Source organism: Engystomops pustulosus, chromosome 1 (genome assembly GCF_040894005.1).
Source record: "Engystomops pustulosus chromosome 1, aEngPut4.maternal, whole genome shotgun sequence".
In the NCBI taxonomy this organism is placed as follows: domain Eukaryota; kingdom Metazoa; phylum Chordata; class Amphibia; order Anura; family Leptodactylidae; genus Engystomops; species Engystomops pustulosus.
The window spans coordinates 287,304,604-287,329,676 of NC_092411.1; the positions used below are offsets into that span (position 1 = coordinate 287,304,604).

At 48.4% G+C, this 25,073-nt stretch overlaps 1 protein-coding gene across 7 annotated transcripts in view; it reads left to right on the forward strand.

Annotated features, from left to right (window-relative positions):
- Positions 1 to 256: 256 nt before the first annotated feature.
- Positions 257 to 25,073, forward strand: part of DYSF (dysferlin) — a 173,496-nt gene continuing 148,679 nt past the window's right edge. For 4 of the 7 annotated variants that reach the window (XM_072126384.1, XM_072126389.1, XM_072126388.1 and 1 more), the window contains exon 1: positions 16,350 to 16,458. In XM_072126384.1, the coding sequence (XP_071982485.1) occupies positions 16,365 to 16,458 (94 nt within the window). In that variant the 5' untranslated portion in view covers positions 16,350 to 16,364. Of the gene's footprint in view, positions 425 to 16,349; positions 16,459 to 25,073 lie in introns of those variants that run through there. The other 3 variants (XM_072126385.1, XM_072126387.1, XM_072126390.1) reach the window with 1 other exon arrangement.

The window sequence follows — 25,073 nt, forward strand, 5'->3', positions numbered from 1 at the left end:
GTACAGCCGCTATAACCTGGGGATCTCCTGTATATAGTGATACACGTACAGCCGCTATAACCTGGGGATCTCCTGTATATAATGATACACGTACAGCCGCTATAACCTGGGGGTCTCCTGTATTGAGCTTCCATATGATCTTGTGTAGCTGTGTCCAACTTTACTGTTGTGTCACAGAGGGGGCTGGGGTCTATTTTGGTGTGCGTGGGGTAGGCACCTGCTGGTGAGTGGTCATGGTCAGGGCTGTGTGTGACTGATGAGCGCAGTAGAGGGAGGGAGACGACCACTCCCAGCTCTGTGCCATCAGGGACACCACTGCTGCTTATACCGGCTGCAATGCTGAGAGTATTCATCCTCCACGCTGAGAATGTGCAGACCCCTGACAGCGACATCAGCGATGCCTACTGCTCGGTGGTCTTCCAGGGTAAGGGGCTTGCTGGGTTTCTGCATGGGGCTGTCTGCCAGGAGGGTTGCAGTATATCGGGATGACTGTGCAGCTTACAACAGCTGTGGGTATTTATGGAAAGTAGAGCAGATACCAGATAGCATGGGCCGGCTCACTAGCTGGATATGTACATGGGGTACTGTAACAGGAGGCACCAAGCTAAGAAACGTCCCATATAGAAGAGGCACCAAGCTAAGAAACGTCCCATATAGAAGAGGCACCGAGCTAGGAAATGTCCCATGTAGAAGAGGCAACGAGCTAGGAAATGTCCCATGTAGAAGAGGCACTGAGCTATGAAACATCTGATAAAGAGGAGGCACTGAGCTAGGAAACGACCCATAGAGAGGGGAGCTAGGAAACATCTGATAGATAGGGGGCATCAAGCTGCGAAATATCCCATAGAGAGGAGGCACCCAGGTGGGTAATGTCCCATAGAGAGGAGGCACTGAACTGAGATATGCCTCATAAAAAAGAGGCTACCTGCTGGGTAATGTCCTTCTTACTAAAGAAGTTGTCACTAGTGATAATCTTTCTACCATGACTTATCACTTGGGAATTTGGCCTTGAGCTTATCTCAACACTGTGTCCCTAAAAGCCTCACAGTCAGCATAACATCCTCATTATTAATATTTACCCCGTAAAAATGATAACGACGTGCACCCCATGGATAAATATATAATACACTGCAACCCCAAAATATATTATAGAGTATCCTACAGTATATTTTCCCCCTAACTTATTCATATTTAGCACCCCCTCATTGATTTAATTTGTACAACAGCCCTTTTTAGTAATGTAGCACTGGCCCCTGCCCTAGTAATATAGCACAAAGCCCCCGTCCCCTTAGTTATATAGCACAGAGCCCCCCTCCCCTTAGTTATATAGCACAGAGCCCCCCTCCCCTTAGTTATGAAGCACAGTGTCCTCCTCCCTTAGTAATGTAGCACAGTGCCCCCCCTCCCCTTAGTAATGTAGCATAGTGTCCTCTTCCCCTTAGTAATGTATCACAGTGACCCCCTCCCTTAGTAATGTAGAACAGTGCCCCCCTCCCCTTAGTAATGTAGCACAGTGTCCTCCTCCCCTTAGTAATGTATCACAGTGACCCCCTCCCTTAGTAATGTAGCACAGTGCCCCTCTCCCCTTAGTAATGTAGCACAGTGTCCACCTCCCCTTAGTAATGTATCACAGTGACCCCCTCCCTTAGTAATGTAGAACAGTGCCCCCCTCCCCTTAGTAATGTAGCACAGTGTCCTCCTCCCCTTAGTAATGTATCACAGTGACCCCCTCCCTTAGTAATGTAGCACAGTGCCCCCTCCCCTTAGTAATGTAGCAGTGTCCTCCTCCCATTAGTAATGTATCACAGTGACCCCCACCCTTAGTAATGTAGCACCGTGCCGCCTACCCCTGAGTAATGTAGCACAGGACACCTCCTCCCCTTAGTAATGTAGTACAGAGACTTCCTCCCCTTAGTAATATAGCACAAAGCCCCCCTCTCTTTAGCAATGTAGCAAAGCACCACCATTTAGTAATATAGCATGGCCCCCCTTTAGTTATGTAGCACAGTGCCTTCCTCCCCATTGTAATGTAGCACAGGACACCCCTCCCATTAATGTAGCACAGAATCCTCCTCAGTAATGTAGCACAGGGCCCCCCTCCTCTTAGTAATGTAGTACAGAGACTTCCTCCCATTAGTAATATAGGACCGTGCCCCCCTCTCTTTAGCAATGTAGCACAGCACCACCATTTAGTAATGTAGTATAGGGGCTTCCTCCCCTTAGTAATGTACCACAGGGCACCCCCTCCCCTTAGTAATGTAGCAGAGAACACCCCCTCCCCTTAGTAATGTAGCACAGGACACCCCCTCCCCTTAGTAATATATCACAGGACAACCCCCATCCTTTCCCTTATGTGGTCAGTAAAAATAATAAAATATTTACTGCCCCCGGTACCTGTGTTCCCTGCAGCTTTCTCCTCGGCCCTGTGCTTCTCTTATAGGATACTTGTAGCATCCTCTCTGTGACACAGACGACTCCAACATTGTCATTGCTTTGTTGGCAGTGCCACCTGGGTCACACAGAGGGTGCAGGCAGTGTCTTAAAGGGAACCTGTCACCAGGGATATAATTTTTAGCTGCTGACAGGTTCCAATATTTTATGCTATGCCGATTTTTAAATGCCTTTGTCAGAATTATGATTCATTTCAGTACTTTATAAAACTTTACTTCACATTACATGGCTCCCTGCCAGCAGCATGTGGTGAGTCCCGAATGAGTGTCTCAATCTCCTTTCCTCCGCACTTATGTAACATCTTCACCCTACCCTCATCCTGTCATGTGCATTGAGCCGGCAGGGGAGGGGGATTGTGTGGAGTAGAGGAATTTATGAGGAGACACAGGCTGCAGCTGCCTCTCCCCCAGGACTCACCACATGCCGCTGGCAGGGAGCAAGGTAATGTGAATAAAACTATTATAATGTACTGATATGATTCAGATTTGTGTCACCTGGGAGACCTGTTGGTTTGGAGCAGGACAGGGGGGACTTGTGGAGGATGGGGGGCCCTGACTGTGATCATCCATTTATACCCTATCCCCAGGAGGTCTGCTGCTATGTGCAGTGGTGGAGCTACCTCTGATAGGGCTTCCACTGTACTGCTGGCCCCAGCTTTGGCCGTACACTGTGCCGTACATTGATGCCTTTGCAGTAATCCTATATGGCCCCATTGATAGACATTGACCCTACATGCTGCGTCCTGCTGATGATATATAGACTCATCCACATTGGAATTTAATGATTGTGTACAAATCAGTATATATACAAGTCTGAAGCCCCCCTCCGTCTGTGGGTGGGAGCGCAGGCCCCGATCCTATGAGGTCATCGCCGACGTTTTAAACAGGCCTTGAGAACTGTTTAAAAGGAGACAATACTTTTTGTTTGGGGGGGGGGGGAGGCGGGCAGTTTGTATGTAATTTACTCAATAGCCCCCACCCCCAAATCATTAAAATATACACATTGTCCCCAAATTAATTATAACAATTATAATATAAACAGTTACCCTCAAAATAAAAAATTAAATACAATACTTCCGGATGTATTATATAGAGTATACAGCGCCATTCTCCCAAAAATATGTACAGTGCCCTCAGATATTGTGCCTCCCATGAGTTATTATAGCACAATGCATAAATACAGCACCAGAACCAAGCTCAATACATAATTATTTCAACACCAGAATCAAGTTCAATACATAAATACAGCACAAGAACCAAGCTTTGGTCACAAATACCACACCAAGCTCAGTGTTTAACTGTAGCACCAGAACCAAGCTTAATACATAAATATGGCACCAGAACTGAGCACAGCACAGAAATACAGCAACAGAACCAAGTTTAGTATATAATTATTGCACCAGAACACAGCTTTGTACAGAGTATTAATCACAAAATACAGGCTCCCGTGTCCAGAGTCACAGTCAGAGTGCGAGGCTCTAATTATCTATAACATCCATGTCTTAAAGTTTAGTCGCCATCTTTCAGTTCTAGATCAAATCTAAACCATCAGAATTCCTGGCGGAAATATATTGTATCAAAGAGTCATAAGAAACACAACTGGTAACTTTTCTTCACTGACACATTGTAACAAACCCTTAATATATGTTTCCATTCACTGACAGCAAGCACAGCATATGTGACATGACCTGGGGGCAGAAGGTCTGTAACAGGGTGAAGCTTCTCTGATGAGGAAGAAGTTTGTGAACCCTTGCCATTAGTTGTGGATGTAGCATCTCCTGTAGGTGCAGGGACTGTATCTCAGCAATGACTGGTACCGATTCTCTCTGGGTTATTAGTCTGGACCTCCTCCTCGTGAGGTCACCGCCAGGAGGACTCATCAGCGCCGGGCACAGGGCACATTGTTCTCTCGTGCACTGGTGTAAGAGGGTAACTTAAAAGCGTATGTCTTGAATCTACAGCGCCACACACTGTATAGTGGCTGTCTATGGTATTGCAGGTAAGACTGTGCTGCAGAAAACCCATGTGACCAAGGACATGACGTCACACAGATCACATGTGAATAAGCTCCTAAGGATCGTATACATCACAGGGCTATATGGATATCCGTATACTGGTGTCATGTATGTGTGTATGTATGAATATGTATGTGAGAGCGTATGCATTCATGTACATACCCTCTAACCACAAGTGTCCATACACTATATAACAAGACACACATGATGTTTTTCTCACATCTGACATGAAACCAGAATACACTTTTTGCGATTTAGGTCCGTCAGGGACCAACTTTATTTACATTTACCAAATGACAGAATTTGTAAGGCCTTTTTATTACTTTCTGCAAAGAAATACACATTTTTTTTTGATGATGTCATGTCTTTGTAAGAGTCTGATAGGTTTATTGGCATCATCTGAGTTAAATATGGACATACATGTGATTGGATTTGAAGGCACACCTGAAACACACTGCTTCTTTGTGTAAGGTAGGAAAGTCTAAAGAAATCAGCCAAGATATCACAAAGAGATGTGGATTTGCACAAGCCTGGTTAATCCTTGGGTGTAATTTCCAGAAACCTGAAGGAGCCTCGTTCATCTGCACAAACAATTATACCCAAGTACAAAGAAGATGGGAATGAAAGCGGTGATGTCTGCTGTAACTGGATCTCCCTTGTCCCAGAGGGGTGTCGCCCATGCCAGGGCTTCCCCAGAGAGAAGACTGATCACGAAAGCCACTTTCTACTGTTGAGTTACGATTGTGTAGGCGTTCAATATGCAAGGAGTACTGGGTATTAAAGCCTCTGCACAACTTTGCTTCCCCATCATATTTGGAAGGCAGAGAGAGCCTCAGCCTAGGTTCTGTATAAGGTAGACAAATCGGGCTAGCAGATGGAACTGCAGGAACTTGACATGGCTGCTGGGAGGACAATAGCCGCTGTCGAATGGCGGTGGCTTTTCCTAGATTCTGATCTTGTACGGCAATACCCTGGGAATGCCGGGAGACGATGGCGGGTAGATCAGCTACTTCTGGTAGTGGAACCATGGCAGGATCTGAGCTAGTGGATCCTCTGTACCACCGAGAGCGATGGTGTAAGCCAACAGCTCCACATCCTCCATTCTTTTGGGACTTCCGTGGTTACAGCAACATGCACCTGTCCTCAACTGGCAGACTGCTTCTCCGCTGGGCTCCTGAGCGCCTGCCTCGTGGCTCTCCGACCAGTGTCCACCAGGTCTTCTTCTGAGTCTTCTGGATATTCCTGCTGTTTATCTGGACCTTGATGACTGTCCTATAGAGCTGCTACCAGACACATCTCCTCCACGAGGTCGGGTATACCCACTCTCCATGCCAGGGACTGCGGCTATGTCGGCCTATATTAAGGAGAATCTGCAGAAGGGGTTCATCCGCAAATCCTCTTCTCCTGCCGGTGCTGGATTCTTCTTTGTGACCAAGAAGGATGGCTTCCTCCATTCGTGTATCGACTACCAATGCCTCAAAATCATGGTGAAAAACCACTACCCTCGATCACAGAACTTTTTGACCATTTACGTGGTGCCAAGGTTTTTACCAAGCTGGATCTGCGGGGGGCATATAACCTCATCCGCATCTGTGAAGGCGATGAGTAGAAGACCGCCTTCAATACTCGTAACGGGCACTTCGAATACCCGCTCATGCCCTATGGACTGTGCAATGCGACTTTTGTCAAAGACATTTTCAGAGACTTGCTCTACACCTGTGTCGTAGTCTACCTAGACGATATCTTAGTGTTTTCTTTTGACCTGGAGTCTCATCAAGTCCACGTATGACAAGTTCTTAGGCGCCTAAGGGCTAATCCTCTCTATACCAAACTGGAGAAGTGGCAGTTCCATCAGAAGAGTCTTCCATTTCTTGGATACATCAGCTACGGTGAGGGCCTACAGATGAATCCAGCCAAATTATCTGCAATGCTTCAGTGGCCTTTCCCAGTAGGACTTCATGCTCCAGTGATCTGCGGCAGCTCCCTCCTGGCAAGACATATGTCCGACCTGCTTTACAGAAAAAGATATTGGGGCAGATTTACTTACCCGGTCCGTTCGCGATCCAGCGGCGCGTTCTCTGCGGCGGATCCGGGTCTGGCCGGGATTCACTAAGGTAGTTCCTCCGCCGTCCACCAGGTGGCGCTGCTGCGCTGAAAAGCATCTGAACGCACTGGAATTCACCGAGCCGGACCAAGTGAAGGTAACTGCGTCCCAAGCGACACTTTTTTTGTTTTAAATGCAGCGGTTTTTCGGAATCCGTCGGGTTTTCGCTCGGCCACGCCCCCCGATTTCCGTCACGTGCATGCCGGACGCGACGGATCGCGTGCATTTCCGATCGCATGTGCCAAAATCCCGGGGCAATACAGGGAAAATCGGCGCAAATCGGAAATATTCGGGTAACACGTCGGGACCCCCATTGACTTGGGGACATTGCTCTCGAGTGTCTGGGCATCCTGGGGTGCAGCGCTCAGTAGCCCTCATTTCTCGTTACTATTGGTGGCCAGACCTGGTCAAAGATGTGCGGGAGTTTGTGGGTTCCTGCACCTCCTGTGCTCTTAACAAGCCATCTGGTGGTCTCCTGTTGCAGTTACCGTTACTCAACTTCCCTTGGCCTCACGTGGCCATGGACTTTATTACTGATCTACCATCTCCCTCTGGGAATTTCGTCATCTGGGTGGTAACTAACAGGTTCTCGAAGATGTCTAATTTTGTTTCACTGCCATCAGACAGTCTGTTCTTCCTCCATATCTTCCGGCTACATGGACTCCCTCTGTACATTGTCTCGGACCGTGGGGTCCCATTTGTGTCCACGTTCTGGCGTTTCCTCTGCAATCAACTGCAGGTCAAGCTGGACTTCTCCTCCGCATATCATCCTCAGACTAACAGGCAAGTAGAGAGACTCACCCAAACTCTGGGCTGTTACCTTCATCATTTTTATCACTGGTGCACCCTGTTACCATGGGCAGAGTTCTTCTACAACTCCATGGATTCTGAGTTTTCTGGTGCTGCCCCTTTCTTTATTGTCTTTGGACGAATTCCACATTCACCTCTTCCTCTGTCCGTGCCCTCGGATGTCCCTTTGGTGGAAGAATTGGGGCAGGACTTCAAATCTGGAATTTGAGAACAGATATGTCTGTCTCTGCTTCAGGTGTCAGACCTAAGCTGATAAGAAGCCCAGGTCTCCTCCAGTTTTCTCTCCAGGTGACAAGGTGTGGTTATCGTCCAGATACATCCGGCTGAAGATTCCCAGCTACAATCTTGGTCCACGTTTTCTGGGGCCATTCGGGGTGATAAAGCGCATAAATCCTGTGGCTTATAAACTCCGCCTTCCTCCCACTATGTGCATCCCGAACTCCTTTCACGTCTCTCTCCTGTAGCCGGTCATCTTGAACCACTTCTCTCAGCAATCTCCTGCTCCTGTGGATGATTCCACTGATGTCTTCGTGGTAAAGGAGGTTCTGGACATGAAGACCATGAGAGGGAAGCGGTTCTTCCTTGTTGACTGGAAGGGGTCCGTGTCTGAAGAGAGATATTGGGAGCCCGAGGACAATATCTTGGACTGTGGCCTCCTGCGGTGGTTCCTCCAAACCAAGAAGAGGGGGAGGCCAAAGCGGGGGGGGGGGGGGCGGTAACTGTCACAGGTGTCCCCGTTACCAACATCTTGGGTCATGGACACACCCGTGCCTCTCTCCGGTCCCCAGCTCCTCTGCTGCCCCCCAGCTCCCCCCCTGTACTTCCTTACCCCTCCATGCTCCTGCTCACGATCCAGCAGTGCAGCGCACGCGTCCCAGCCACCTATGGCGGTAATTGGAGCTGGCCATTTCCAGGAATTTTATAAAAGCCAGCCACTTCCTGCATTCCCCGCAGGATCTTTGTGCTTCATGCCTAAGAGAAATCTTGTTTCGATGCCTTGTGCCTGTCTGCTGATTTCCCGTGGTGACCCTGGTTCCACTCCTGACTTTTACCATGTGCTCTCTGCCTTGACCTCCTGCTTTGTTCCTAACATTGATCCTGTGCTTCCTGTTTTGACCTTCTGCCTATCCCCGACCACGATTCTGCCTCACAACTTTGTACCACGCCTTGGCCACCACCATGGGCAAAGTCGCACCTGTGGAGTAACCTGGTGGTACCCTGCTGCAGCAAGTCCAACCCACTTTGCGGCGGGCTCTGGTGAAAACCAGGTGCCACTTAGACTCCGCTGCCAGTTGTTGGCTTACACCATCGCTCGTGGTGGTACAGGGGATCCACTACCTCAGATCTTGACACTGCCCCCCGATGGTTATGTTTTATACAGCCGCGCAGGACCTTCAGTGCAGAGACGCTGGCCGGTGTGATTCATTGCCCCCCAGCAGCTCTCGGCACTTGCCCCGGTAAGCTTGGTGCTGGTGCCGGCACTTGCTCAGTCACACCAGTTCTGTCTGGAGGAACGGGCCCAAATTCCTACCAACTATTGTGAGAGGCTTGTGGAAGGATCCAGAACATGTGAACCGAGACACACAGTGTAAGGACAATGGGACCAAATACTAAAGATATTTTTTGACTTTGCAGAAAATGCTTTAAAAATTCTTTCATTATTTTGGCATTTGGTAAATATAAATAATTTTGGTTGGTAACTGTCTGAAAACGGGGAAGGTTTATCCTGATTTCATGTCAGAGAATGAGAGAATCATCTGATGATATATATACACTCACCGGCCACTTTATTAGGTACACCTGTCCAACTGCTCGTTAACACTTAATTTCTAATCAGCCAATCACATGGCGGCAACTCAGTGCATTTAGGCATGTAGACATGGTCAAGACAATCTCCTGCAGTTCTCCTGAGCATCGGTATGGGGAAGAAAGGTGATTTGTGGCCTCTGAACGTGGCATGGTTGTTGGTGCCAGAAAGGCTGGTCTGAGTATTTCAGAAACTGCTGATCTACTGGGTTTACAGAGAATGGTCCGAAAAAGAAAAAACATCCAGTGAGCGGCAGTTCTGTGGGCGGAAATGCCTTGTTGATGCCAGAGGTCAGAGGAGAATGGGCAGACTGGTTCCAGCTGATAGAAAGGCAACAGTGACTCAAATCGCCACCCGTTACAACCAAGGTAGGCAGAAGAGCATCTCTGAACGCACAGTACGTCCAACTTTGAGGCAGATGGGCTACAGCAGCAGAAGACCACACCAGGTGCCACTCCTTTCAGCTAAGAACAGGAAACTGAGGCTACAATTTGCACAAGCTCATCGAAATTGGACAGTAGAAGATTGTAAAAACGTTGCCTGGTCTGATGAGTCTTGATTTCTGCTGCGACATTCGGATGGTAGGGTCAGAATTTGGCATCAACAACATGAAAGCATGGATCCATCCTGCCTTGTATCAGCGGCTCAGGCTGGTGGTGGTGGTGTCATGGATCCATCCTGCCTTGTATCACCGGTTCAGGCTGGTGGTGGTGGTGTCATGGATCCATCCTGCCTTGTATCAGCGGCTCAGGCTGGTGGTGGTGGTGTCATGGATCCATCCTGCCTTGTATCACCGGTTCAGGCTGGTGGTGGTGGTGTCATGGATCCATCCTGCCTTGTATCAGCGGCTCAGGCTGGTGGTGGTGGTGTCATGGATCCATCCTGCCTTGTATCAGCGGCTCAGGCTGGTGGTGGTGGTGTCATGGATCCATCCTGCCTTGTATCAGCGGCTCAGGCTGGTGGTGGCGGTGTCATGGATCCATCCTGCCTTGTATCAGCGGGTCAGGCTGGTGGTGGTGGTGTCATGGATCCATCCTGCCTTGTATCAGCGGCCCAGGCTGGTGGTGGTGGTGTCATGGATCCATCCTGCCTTGTATCAGCGGCTCAGGCTGGTGGTGGTGGTGTCATGGATCCATCCTGCCTTGTATCAGCGGCTCAGGCTGGTGGTGGTGGTGTCATGGTGTCTTTGGGCCCCTTGGTACAACGCCACAGCCTACCTGTGTATTGTTGCTGCCCATGTCCATCCCTTTATGAGCACAATGTACCCTGTAACATCTGATGGCTACTTTCAGCAGGATAATGCGCCATGTCATAAAGCTGGAATCATCTCAGACTGGTTTCTTGAACATGACAATGAGGTCACTGGACACAAATGGCCTCCACAGTCACCAGATATCAATCCAATAGAGCATCTTTGGGATGTGGTGGAACGGGAGATTCGCATCATGGATGTGCAGCCGACAAATCTGCGGCAACTGTGTGATGCCATCATGTCAATATGGAGCAAAATCTCTGAGGAATGCTTCCAGCACCTTGTTGTATCTATGCCACGAAGAATTGAGGCAGTTCTGAAGGCAAAAGGGGGTCCAACCCGTTACTAGCATGGTGTACCTAATAAAGTGGCCGGTGAGTGTATATATATGTGTGTGCGGTGACGTTCTCCATTGTTAGTGTGCACCACTGTATGATGTGACACAGCGCCAGGGTTTGTTCTCTGACCTATGAGGTCACCCTGATATTTCTTTTCCCTTGTTCATCGTCTGACATCCCACTCTGAGATTCCTGCATAATCCTGAGGAACAGCGGCTGATGCGGGTCACACGTGTCACTGACAGCACTGTCCAGCAGGGGGCGCTTGTCACCTTCCCATGTTGTGTATGAGGAGAGGACACTGTATGATCCTTGGGCACCTCTTTTATTATTCTTTTCCAGCTTTGTTTTTAGGAGAAATCGACTTATATGTGAAAATGATGTAAATTATCCAGAGGTGCTCCAGGTGACGTCACGGGCAGGCTGCTGCGCTAGTGGGAGGAACGTGCAATGAATATTGATTAGGGGGGTGGGGATAATAGATGAGCGGCCGGAGCCAGCAGGTGCTCAGGTGACGTCACCTGGGACTCCTCTGGCTAATTTACATATTTTTACAAAGTCAAAAGAGGCTTGAAAAGAATAATAAAGGAGGTGAAAGACCCCCTAGGGTAACGAGCGCACCAGCGGGGACAGTAAATCTGGTGCTTGAGGTCTTTTGAGAACAGGAACCGTAAGAAACTGATTTTCAGGCAAAGACACGAAGCCTCTTTAAATAGGCAGCCCTTGTCAAAGTATCGGGCCAGTACGGTGAACTGCTAATGTCATTGGCTGACATGGGTGGGGAGACACAGTGCATGGGCTGGGAGACACAGTGCATGGGCGGGGTGACACAGTGCATGGGCAAGGTGACACAATGCATGGGCGGGGTGACACAGTGCATGGGCAGAGAGTCACAGTGCATGGGCATGGTGACACAGTGCTTGGGCAGGGTGACAGTGCAGGAGACACAGTGCATGGGCGGGGTGACACAATGCATGGGCGGGGTGACACAATGCATGGGCGGGGTGACACAGTGCATGGGCAGAGAGTCACAGTGCATGGGCATGGTGACACAGTGCTTGGGCAGGGTGACAGTGCAGGAGACACAGTGCATGGGCGGGGTGACACAATGCATGGGCGGGGTGACACAATGCATGGGCGGGGTGACAGTGCATGGGCGGATTGACACAGTGCATGGGCAGGGTGACAGTGCAGGAGACACAGTGCATGGGCGGAGAGTCACAGTGCATGGGCGGGGAGACAGTGCAGGAGACACAGTGCATGGGCGGAGTGACACAGTGCATGGTCTGAGAGTCACAGTGCATGGGCGGGGAGACAGTGCAGGAGACACAGTGCATGGGCGGGGAGACAGTGCAGGGTTATGAAGACTCCGTGAGATTGGTAAATATGGTATGGGGAGACAGTGTGGGGGTGGGCAGATGGTGAAACTGAAATAGGTACATCCTCTGAAGTTCTGCACTGGGTGTAACATGATATTATATATGGCTTTCTCCTTTATTTGAGGAGCCCATGGGGTGGAGGGAGCTGTGAAGCAGGTCCTCCTGGGTAATTTGGTTGGATGTTAAGGAATAAGAACCATGACGCACTATTGTGAGCGCAGAATTATGTGACTTCATTGTGGTAGTGGATGTGTATGTTGTATGGTAGTATTGTGTCAGCTCTGTATGGTCGTATTACATAACTGGGGAAGACTGTGTGGGAATATTTTTCTCAGTGCTGTTTTGCGGGTTTAATGAATGCTGTATGGAAGTATTATGTTAATACAGTTCTATAATATGTGTGTGCTGTGTGGTAGTATTATGTGAGTGCTGTGTACTATTATTACATGAGCGCTGTGCGGTAGTATCACATGTGCTGTGCTGTGTACTATTATTATGTGAGTGCAGTGTAATGGTATTATGGGAGCGGTAGTATTATGTGAGCGCTGTGTACTATTATTATGTGAGTGCAGTGTAATGGTATTATGGGAGTGGTAGTATTATGTGAGCGCTGTGTACTATTATTATGTGAGTGCAGTGTAATGGTATTATGGGAGTGGTAGTATTATGTGAGCGCTGTGTACTATTATCACGTGAGTGCAGTGTAATGGTATTATGGGAGCGGTAGTATTATGTGAGTGCTGTGTACTATTATTATGTGAGCGCAGTGTAATGGTATGGGAGCGGTAGTATTATGTGAGTGCTGTGTACTATTATTACATGAGCGCTGTGCGGTAGTATCACATGTGCTGTGCTGTGTACTATTATTATGTGAGTGCAGTGTAATGGTATTATGGGAGTGGTAGTATTATGTGAGTGCTGTGTACTATTATTATGTGAGTGCAGTGTAATGGTATTATGGGAGCGGTAGTATTATGTGAGTGCTGTGTACTATTATCACGTGAGTGCAGTGTAATGGTATTATGGGAGCGGTAGTATTATGTGAGCGCTGTGTACTATTATTATGTGAGTGCAGTGTAATGGTATTATGGGAGCGGTAGTATTATGTGAGTGCTGTGTACTATTATTACATGAGCGCTGTGCGGTAGTATCACATGTGCTGTGCTGTGTACTATTATTATGTGAGTGCAGTGTAATGGTATTATGGGAGCGGTAGTATTATGTGAGCGCTGTGTACTATTATTATGTGAGTGCAGTGTAATGATATTATGGGAGCGGTAGTATTATGTGAGCGCTGTGTACTATTATTACGTGAGTGCAGTTTAATGGTATTATGGGAGCGGTAGTATTATGTGAGCGCTGTGTACTATTATTACGTGAGTGCAGTGTAATGGTATTATGGGAGCGGTAGTATTATGTGAGCGCTGTGTACTATTATTATGTGAGTGCAGTGTAATGGTATTATGGGAGCGGTAGTATTATGTGAGCGCTGTGTACTATTATTATGTGAGTGCAGTGTAATGGTATTATGGGAGCGGTAGTATTATGTGAGCGCTGAGTACTATTATTATGTGAGTGCAGTGTAATGGTATTATGGGAGCGGTAGTATTATGTGAGCGCAGTGTAATGGTATGGGAGCGGTAGTATTATGTGAGTGCTGTGTACTATTATTACATGAGCGCTGTGCGGTAGTATCACATGTGCTGTGCTGTGTACTATTATTATGTGAGTGCAGTGTAATGGTATTATGGGAGTGGTAGTATTATGTGAGCGCTGTGTACTATTATTATGTGAGTACAGTGTAATGGTATTATGGGAGCGGTAGTATTATGTGAGCGCTGTGTACTATTATTATGTGAGTGCAGTGTAATGGTATTATGGGAGCGGTAGTATTATGTGAGCGCTGTGTACTATTATTACGTGAGTGCAGTGTAATGGTATTATGTGAGCGCTGTGTACTATTATTACGTGAGTGCAGTTTAATGGTATTATGGGAGCGGTAGTATTATGTGAGCGCTGTGTACTATTATTACGTGAGTGCAGTGTAATGGTATTATGGGAGCGGTAGTATTATGTGAGCGCTGTGTACTATTATTATGTGACTGCAGTGTAATGGTATTATGGGAGCGGTAGTATTATGTGAGCGCTGTGTACTATTATTATGTGAGTGCAGTGTAATGGTATTATGGGAGCGGTAGTATTATGTGAGCGCTGTGTACTATTATTATGTGAGTGCAGTGTAATGGTATTATGGGAGCGGTAGTATTATGTGAGCGCTGTGTACTATTATTATGTGAGTGCAGTGTAATGGTATTATGGGAGCGGTAGTATTATGTGAGCGTTGTGTACTATTATTATGTGAGTGCAGTGTAATGGTATTATGGGAGCGGTAGTATTGGGTGAGCGCTGTGTACTATTATTATGTGAGTGCAGTGTAATGGTATTATGGGAGCGGTAGTATTATGTGAGTGCTGTGTACTATTATTACGTGAGTGCAGTGTAATGGTATTATGGTAGTGGTAGTATTATGTGAGAGCTGTGTACTATTATTACGCGAGTGCAGTGTAATGGTATTATGGGAGCTGTAGTATTATGTGAGCGTTGTGTACTATTATTATGTGAGTGCAATGTAATGGTATTATGGGAGCGGTAGTATTATGTGAGTGCTGTGTACTATTATTACATGAGCGCTGTGCGGTAGTATCACATGTGCTGTGCTGTGTACTATTATTACGTGAGTGCAGTGTAATGGTATTATGGTAGCGGTAGTATTATGGCAATGCTGCTGGAGATTACGTCAGACCTTCCTCCAGCTCCTCTCTCACCATCAGTCCTCCACTGTCGTGAGGGCGATATACTGGTATTCACCACTTGACGCCATCAGGTCTTACTGGACGTTACGGGGATCAGAAGCTTCTAAGAGACAATTGTTCTGTCTTGCGGCTTCCGCCTTGTATTTCAATAATTTACTGCCCTCACTGCGATCCTAAATGATATGGCCCTGATGTGTGTAATCACTGCCCTTCATCCAACCCGCTCCCGGCGCTCTTTATAGCAGTAATATTCATCACATAAAAAACTGTAAGCCACTACAAGAGGAGGAAGAAAATCTACAGTGACAATGAGGTAGTCGGACATTTAGGGGCGTGGTGTGGAGTGTCCATTAACATGTATAGGATCTTATCTCAGAATGATTGCAATGTATTATGTGTGATGTGTAATGCTCAGCTGCTGCAGAACCTCTTTATAAGGAGACTCTCGTACTGGTAAAGCAGCTCATCATACAGCTCAGCTGCTGCAGAACCTCTTTATAAGGAGATACTGGTACAGGTGAGGCAGCTCCTCATACAGCTCAGCTGCTGCAGAACCTCTTTATAAGAAGACACTGGTACCATTGAGGCAGCTCCTCATACATCTCAGCTGCTGCAGAACCTCTTTATAAGGAGACTCTCGTACTGGTAAAGCAGCTCATCATACAGCTCAGCTGCTGCAGAACCTCTTTATAAGGAGACTCTCGTACTGATGAGGCAGCTCCTCATAGAGCTCAGCTGCTGCAGAACCTCGTTATAAGGACACTGTCGTACTGGTGAGGCAGCTCCTTATACATCACAGTTGCTGCAGAACCTCTTTATAAGGAGACACTGGTGCTGGTGAGGCAGTTCCTCATAGAGCTCAGCTGCTGCAGAATCTCTTTATAAGGAGACACTGGTACTGGCGAGGCAGCTTCTTATACAGCTCAGCTGCTGTAGAACCTCTTTATACGGAGACACTGGTACTGCAGAAGCTCCTCATACAGCTGAGCTGCTGCAGAATCTCTTTATGAGGCGACACTGGCACTGGTGAGGCAGCTCCTCATAGAGCTCAGCTGCTGCAGAACCTCTTTTAAGGAGACACTGATACTAGTGAGGCAGCTCCTCATACAGCTCAGCTGCTGTAGAACCTCTTTATGAGGGGACAGTGGTACTGGTGAGGCAGCTCCTCATACAGCTCAGCTGCTGCAGAACCTCTTTGGGTAACATCCTGCATGCTCCTGTCCCACCCCATGTGCTGCTCCTGCCCCCGGGGGCTCCTTCCTCCTTGTAAGCAGCAAGCAGAGACAAGCTGGGCATTCCTGCAGAATGGCTCCAGGGGGCGGGGCGTGACTACTCCGGGCAGGACACGCCCCCTGTGTGGGCTCTGGCTGCCTCCAGTGCTGGGGTGTCAGTAGAGATGCTGCGCTGTGTGGTACAGAGGGCCAGTAACCTGCCCTACAGGGGCAAAGGGGATCGGGGCAGCGACCCAGTGACCAGCCTGGGCTTCAGAGGTGAGAGAGGAGTTATTATACAGTCATACATTGTTATTATAGTTATAGCGCCATCATATTCCGCAGCGCTGTACACACCAACCACAATAAGACATTACAGGGTGATAACATGGTCACATAATACAATGCGATGATACACAAGAGCTGACAATCTAGTGGAGATGTGTTTGTCACCGGTTACTTATTATTGCAGAACTGTGATGTGTTTGTCACCGGTTACATTGTTATTATTGCAGAGCTGTGATGTGTTTGTCACCGGTTGTGTTGTTGTTGTGTAGTTGCGGTTTGTTGCCTTTTGCTGTGGACATGTAACACTGACATCCTGAGAGGGATCAGGACTGAGTCACTGCGGGCCCCACGGGGTTAATCGATCCCATCTGTAATATGGAATCCCTGGAGCTGTGTGTGATGTGCAGATACTGCGAGAGGAGGCGTGCGTTACCGGAGAGCACACTAATGTCTTATCAGGATAGATAGGAGATAGATAGATAGATATGAGATGTGACTAGGAGGGGTGTGTAGGACATGTCCTGTACAGTGATTTGTACACATATGATACATATGTAGCAGAGCCGAGGCTGTATACATTGTATCTCCATCCTGTGTAGTCAGGGAACACATCCTCTCCTGAGGATGTTCTACAGAGAAGTCATCGCATATTGGAAGGACCTTGTTCTGGACCCTGGAGATGCTGGATGTGAAGCTGAGCAGTCCCTCCACAGAGGACCAGGGGATCCCACATGGAGCGGGGTCTTATGGGACCCCCCAGGTGCTATAGGATGGAGATGTTATGGATGTAGTTGGAGATTCCCTCAGCCATGAATTTCCACCATAAGAGAAACATCTCCACCGAATCTTGAGGCTGAAGATAAGGACCAGACTGGACCTCATTGTCCCTGGACTTCTGGCCCCAGTACCATGGACCTTATAGGTCCTGCCAGCACTCAGCTCACCACCGTCCCTTGGGTCATCCACATTTTGGAGACTGAGGATAACGCTGCCCCACATGGAGTGACCCTTGAAGCATCTTCTCCCCCATGAACTCGTGTTAGGTTGGAAGATGGAACAAATCTGTGCATGTTCTCCATCTCCCAGGGTGTAATCAGAGGAGGACACAGTCTGGAATCACTCAGAGATCAGCCCATGGCCTCCGCTGAGATTAGGTCCTTACCTTATTCAAAGGTTTATTGCTGTTTAAAGGGGCTCTTAAAGGGATGTGTCAGACAGTGTTCTGTATTGCCCCTGGAGAGATGTATAATCAGACCTCACACTGCTGTGCTCTGTGCTCTCTGCAGCCAGTGTTATGTACTGTCCCTGGAGAGATGTGTGATCAGACGTCACACTGCTGTGCTCTGTACTCTCTGCAGCCAGTGTTATGTATTGTCTCTGGAGAAATGTGTAATCAGACCTCACACTACTGTGCTCTGTGCTCTCTGCAGCCAGTGTTATGTACTGTCCCTGGGGAGATGTGTAATCAGACCTCACACTGCTGTGCTCTGTGCACTCTGCAGCCAGTGTTATGTATTGTCCCTGGAGAGATGTGTAATCAGACCTCACACTGCTGTGCTCTGTGCTCTCTGCAGCCAGTGCTATGTATTGTCCCTGGAGAGATGTGTAATCAGACCTCACACTGCTGTGCTCTGAGCTCTCTGCAGTCAGTGTTATGTATTGTCTCTGGAGAGATGTGTAATCAGACCTCACACTGCTGTGCTCTGTGCTCTCTGCAGCCAGTGTTATGTATTGTCCCTGGAGAGATGTGTGATCAGACCTCACACTGCTGTGCTCTGTGCTCTCTGCAGCCAGTGTTATGTATTGTTCCTGGAGAGATGTGTCATAATACCTCACACTGCTGTGCTCTGTGCTCTCTGCAGACAGTGCTATGTATAGTCCCTGGAGTGATGTGTAATCATACCTCACACTGCTGTGCTCTGTTCTCTCTTGCAGCCAGTGTTATGTATTGTCCCTGGAGAGATGTGTGATCAGACCTCACACTGCTGTGCTCTGTGCTCTCTGCAGCCAGTGCTATGTATTGTCCCTGGAGAGATGTGTAATCAGACCTCACACTGCTGTGCTCTGTGCTCTCTGCAGCCAGTGTTATGTACTGTCCCTGGAGAGATGTGTAATCAGACCTCACACTGCTGTACTCTGTGCTCTCTGCAGCCAGTGTTATGTATTGTCCCTGGAGAGATGTGTAATCATACCTGACACTGCTGTGATCTGTGCTCTCTGCAGCCAGTGTTATGTATTGTCTCTGGAGAGATGTGTGATCAGACCTCACACTGCTGTGCTCTGTGCTCTCTGCAGCCAGTGCTATGTATTGTCCCTGGAGAGATGTGTAATCAGACCTCACACTGCTGTGCTCTGTGCTCTCTGCAGCCAGTGTTATGTACTGTCCCTGGAGAGATGTGTAATCAGACCTCACACTGCTGTACTCTGTGCTCTCTGCAGCCAGTGTTATGTATTGTCCCTGGAGAGATGTGTAATCAGACCTCACACTGCTGTGTTCTGTGCTCTCTGCAGCCAGTGTTATGTATTGTCTCTGGAGAGATGTGTAATCAGACCTCACACTGCTGTGCTCTGTGCTCTCTGCAGCCAGTGTTATGTATTGTCCCTGGAGAGATGTGTAATCAGACCTCACACTGCTGTGCTCTCTGCAGCCAGTGTTATGTATTGTCCTTGGGGACATGTGTAATCAGACCTCACACTGCTGTGCTCTGTGCTCTCTGCAGCCAGTGTTATGTATTGTCTCTGGAGAGATGTGTAATCAGACCTCACACTGCTGTGCTCTGTGCTCTCTGCAGCCAGTGTTATGTACTGTCCCTGGAGAGATGTGTAATCAGACCTCACACTGCTGTGCTCTGTGCTCTCTGCAGCCAGTGTTATGTACTGTCCCTGGAGAGATGTGTAATCAGACCTCACACTGCTGTGCTCTGTGCTCTCTGCAGCCAGTGTAATGTATTGTCCCTGGAGAGATGTGTGATCAGACCTCACACTGCTGTACTCTGTGCTCTCTGCAGCCAGTGTTATGTATTGTTCCTGGAGAGATGTGTCATAATACCTCACACTGCTGTGCTCTGTGCTCTCTGCAGACAGTGCTATGTATAGTCCCTGGAGTGATGTGTAATCATACCTCTCACTGCTGTGCTCTGTTCTCTCTTGCAGCCAGTGTTATGTATTGTCCCTGGAGAGATGTGTGATCAGACCTCACACTGCTGTGCTCTGTGCTCTCTGCAGCCAGTGCTATGTATTGTCCCTGGAGAGATGTGTAATCAGACCTCACACTGCTGTGCTCTGTGCTCTCTGCAGCCAGTGTTATGTACTGTCCCTGGAGAGATGTGTAATCAGACCTCACACTGCTGTACTCTGTGCTCTCTGCAGCCAGTGTTATGTATTGTCCCTGGAGAGATGTGTAATCATACCTGACACTGCTGTGATCTGTGCTCTCTGCAGCCAGTGTTATGTATTGTCTCTGGAGAGATGTGTGATCAGACCTCACACTGCTGTGCTCTGTGCTCTCTGCAGCCAGTGCTATGTATTGTCCCTGGAGAGATGTGTAATCAGACCTCACACTGCTGTGCTCTGTGCTCTCTGCAGCCAGTGTTATGTACTGTCCCTGGAGAGATGTGTAATCAGACCTCACACTGCTGTACTCTGTGCTCTCTGCAGCCAGTGTTATGTATTGTCCCTGGAGAGATGTGTAATCAGACCTCACACTGCTGTGTTCTGTGCTCTCTGCAGCCAGTGTTATGTATTGTCTCTGGAGAGATGTGTAATCAGACCTCACACTGCTGTGCTCTGTGCTCTCTGCAGACAGTGTTATGTATTGTCCCTGGAGAGATGTGTAATCAGACCTCACACTGCTGTGCTCTCTGCAGCCAGTGTTATGTATTGTCCTTGGGGACATGTGTAATCAGACCTCACACTGCTGTGCTCTGTGCTCTCTGCAGCCAGTGTTATGTATTGTCTCTGGAGAGATGTGTAATCAGACCTCACACTGCTGTGCTCTGTGCTCTCTGCAGCCAGTGTTATGTATTGTCTCTGGAGAGATGTGTAATCAGACCTCACACTGCTGTGCTCTGTGCTCTCTGCAGCCAGTGTTATGTACTGTCCCTGGAGAGATGTGTAATCAGACCTCACACTGCTGTGCTCTGTGCTCTCTGCAGCCAGTGTTATGTATTGTCCCTGGAGAGATGTGTAATCAGACCTCACACTGCTGTGCTCTGTGCTCTCTGCAGCCAGTGTTATGTACTGTCCCTGGAGAGATGTGTAATCAGACCTCACACTACTGTGCTCTGTGCTCTCTACAGCCAGTGTTATGTATTGTCTCTGGAGAGATGTGTAATCAGACCTCACACTGCTGTGCTCTGTGCTCTCTGCAGCCAGTGTTATGTATTGTCCCTGGAGAGATGTGTGATCAGACCTCACACTGCTGTACTCTGTGCTCTCTGCAGCCAGTGTTATGTATTGTTCCTGGAGAGATGTGTCATAATACCTCACACTGCTGTGCTCTGTGCTCTCTGCAGACAGTGCTATGTATAGTCCCTGGAGTGATGTGTAATCATACCTCACACTGCTGTGCTCTGTTCTCTCTTGCAGCCAGTGTTATGTATTGTCCCTGGAGAGATGTGTGATCAGACCTCACACTGCTGTGCTCTGTGCTCTCTGCAGCCAGTGCTATGTATTGTCCCTGGAGAGATGTGTAATCAGACCTGACACTGCTGTGATCTGTGCTCTCTGCAGCCAGTGTTATGTATTGTCTCTGGAGAGATGTGTGATCAGACCTCACACTGCTGTGCTCTGTGCTCTCTGCAGCCAGTGCTATGTATTGTCCCTGGAGAGATGTGTAATCAGACCTCACACTGCTGTGCTCTGTGCTCTCTGCAGCCAGTGTTATGTACTGTCCCTGGAGAGATGTGTAATCAGACCTCACACTGCTGTACTCTGTGCTCTCTGCAGCCAGTGTTATGTATTGTCCCTGGAGAGATGTGTAATCAGACCTCACACTGCTGTGTTCTGTGCTCTCTGCAGCCAGTGTTATGTATTGTCTCTGGAGAGATGTGTAATCAGACCTCACACTGCTGTGCTCTGTGCTCTCTGCAGACAGTGTTATGTATTGTCCCTGGAGAGATGTGTAATCAGACCTCACACTGCTGTGCTCTCTGCAGCCAGTGTTATGTATTGTCCTTGGGGACATGTGTAATCAGACCTCACACTGCTGTGCTCTGTGCTCTCTGCAGCCAGTGTTATGTATTGTCTCTGGAGAGATGTGTAATCAGACCTCACACTGCTGTGCTCTGTGCTCTCTGCAGACAGTGTTATGTATTGTCCCTGGAGAGATGTGTGATCAGACCTCACACTGCTGTGCTCTGTGCTCTCTGCAGCCAGTGTTATGTATTGTCCCTGGAGAGATGTGTGATCAGACCTCACACTGCTGTGCTCTGTGCTCTCTGCAGCCAGTGTTATGTATTGTCCCTGGAGAGATGTGTAATCAGACCTCACACTGCTGTGCTCTGTGCTCTCTGCAGCCAGTGTTATGTATTGTCCCTGGAGAGATGTGTAATCAGACCTCACACTGCTGTGCTCTGTGCTCTCTGCAGCCAGTGTTATGTAATGTCCCTGGAGAGATGTGTGATCAGACCTCACACTGCTGTGCTCTGTGCTCTCTGCAGCCAGTGTTATGTATTGTCCCTGGAGAGATGTGTGATCAGACCTCTGTGTATGGTGTTAGTTGCAGCTAGTTGTATTTATAGTTCAGGATTTTACTGGGAGTGGTGTCCTCACACTGCTGTGCTCTGTGCTCTCTGCAGCCAGTTTTTGGTATTGTCCCTAGAGAGATGTGTGATCATAGATTTGTGTATGTTGTTATTAGCAGCAGGACTGTGATATGTGGATTTATATTCTCAGACTTTAGCTTCTCCAAATGCACTGGCGATGTGTCCTCACACTGCTGTGCCCTTTGCATTACTGCAGAGACCCTCCACTTTGCTTTACATTTTTTATAATTTAACCAAAATTTTCAGCAGCTTTAACATAGAGTCAAGAAGGCAAACGTTGCAGCAATTCAATGCAGGGGGCACAGAGCACAGCAGTGTTAGGGCACAGCTCCAATGCACTAGATGCGTCTACTATCCTGGAATAGAAATACATATTTATTCATAGTAATAACACAATCAAATGTATCATTACACATCTCTCTAGGGACACTACATAACACTGGCTGCAGAGAGCACAGAGCACAGCAGTGTGAGGTCTGATTACACATCTCTCTAGGGACAATACATAACACTGGCTGCAGAGAGCAAAGAGCACAGCAGTGTGAGGTCTGATTACACATCTCTCCAGGGACAATACATAACACTGGCTGCAGAGAGCACAGAGCACAGCAGTGTGAGGTCTGATTACACATCTCTCCAGGGACATTACATAACACTGGCTGCAGAGAGCACAGAGCACAGCAGTGTGAGGTCTGATTACACATCTCTCCAGGGACAATACATAACACTGGCTGCAGAGAGCACAGAGCACAGCAGTGTGAGGTCTGATTACACATCTCTCCAGGGACAATACATAACACTGGCTGCAGAGAGCACAGAGCACAGCAGTGTGAGGTCTGATTACACATCTCTCCAGGTACATTACATAACACTGTCTGCAGAGAGCACAGAGCACAGCAGTGTGAGGTCTGATTACACATCTCTCCAGGGACAATACATAACACTGTCTGCAGAGAGCACAGAGCACAGCAGTGTGAGGTCTGATTACACATCTCTCCAGGGACAATACATAACACTGGCTACAGAGAGCACAGAGCACAGCAGTGTGAGGTCTGATTACACATCTCTCCAGGGACAATACATAACACTGGCTACAGAGAGCACAGAGCACAGCAGTGTGGGGTCTTATCACACATCTCTCCGGGGACAATACATAACAGTGGCTGCAGAGAGCACAGATCACAGCAGTGTGAGGTCTGATTACACATCTCTCCAGGGGCAATACATAACACTGGCTGCAGAGAGAACAGCGCACAGCAGTGTGAGGGATCATTACACATCTCTCATGGGACAATACATAATACTGGCTGCAGAGAGCACAGAGCACAGCGGTGTGAGGACACGTCTTCACAGCCCATTACCTTGAATTCTGCACAAAACCCAACAACCCACTCTCCCCCTGCTGTATATAGTGATAGCACTGGGCTGAGTCTCCATCACACTCAGCTCTGCTACATCTGTATAGACAGTATAGTCCTGGACGGCTCCAGCTGTGGGGTCTCCGGTGAGGGTCGCGCCGGCTCGGCTCTGCTACATTCTCATGTCCATATATAGATCTGTTAACGATCTCCAGCGCTAATGTGTCCCTGAGACGTGGATTGTGTTCCTGCTGACAGCTCAGCTCCTTCCTCTTCCCCTTCCTCTCGCCCGGCCGGACACCGAGGAAGTCCTTACAATCCAGGGACCTCCACAAAGTCTCATATCTCACCCCACAGAGAGGGGGAGGGGGATCCCCATAACAGTGTCACCTACACATCCCCCATAACAGTGTCACCTACACATCCCCCATAACAGTGTCACCTACACATCCCCCATAACAGTGTCACCTACACATCCCCCCATAACAGTGTCACCTACACATCCCCCATAACAGTGTCATCTACACATCCCCCCATAACAGCGTCACCTACACATCCCCCCATAACAGTGTCACCTACACATCCCCCCATAACAGTGCCACCTACACATCCCCCCATAACAGTGCCACCTACACATCCCCCCATAACAGTGCCACCTACACATCCCCCCATAACAGTGTCATCTACACATCCCCCCATAACAGTGTCACCTACACATCCCCCCATAACAGTGTCACCTACACATCCCCCCATAACAGTGTCACCTACACATCCCCCCATAACAGTGTCACCTACACATCCCCCATAAGTGTCACCTACACATCCCCCCATAACAGTGTCACCTACACATCCCCCCATAACAGTGTCACCTACACATCCCCCCATAACAGTGTAACCTACACATCCCCCCATAACAGTGTAACCTACACATCCCCCATAACAGTGTCACCTACACATCCCCCATAACAGTGTCACCTACACATCCCCCATAACAGTGTCATCTACACACTCCCCCATAACAGTGTCATCTACACATCCCCCCATAACAGTGTCACCTACACATCCCCCATAACAGTGTCACCTACACATCCCCCATAACAGTGTCACCTACACATCCCCCATAACAGTGTCATCTACACATCCCCCATAACAGTGTCATCTACACATCCCCCCATAACAGTGTCACCTACACATCCCCCCATAACAGTGTCACCTACACATCCCCCCATAACAGTGTCACCTACACATCCCCCCATAACAGTGTCATCTACACATCCCCCATAACAGTGTCACCTACACATCCCCCATAACAGTGTCACCTACACATCCCTCCATAACAGTGTCACCTACACATCCCCCCATAACAGTGTCACCTACACATCCCCCCATAACAGTGTCACCTACACATCCCCCCCATAACAGTGTCACCTACACATCCCCCCATAACAGTGTCACCTACACATCCCCCCATAACAGTGTCATC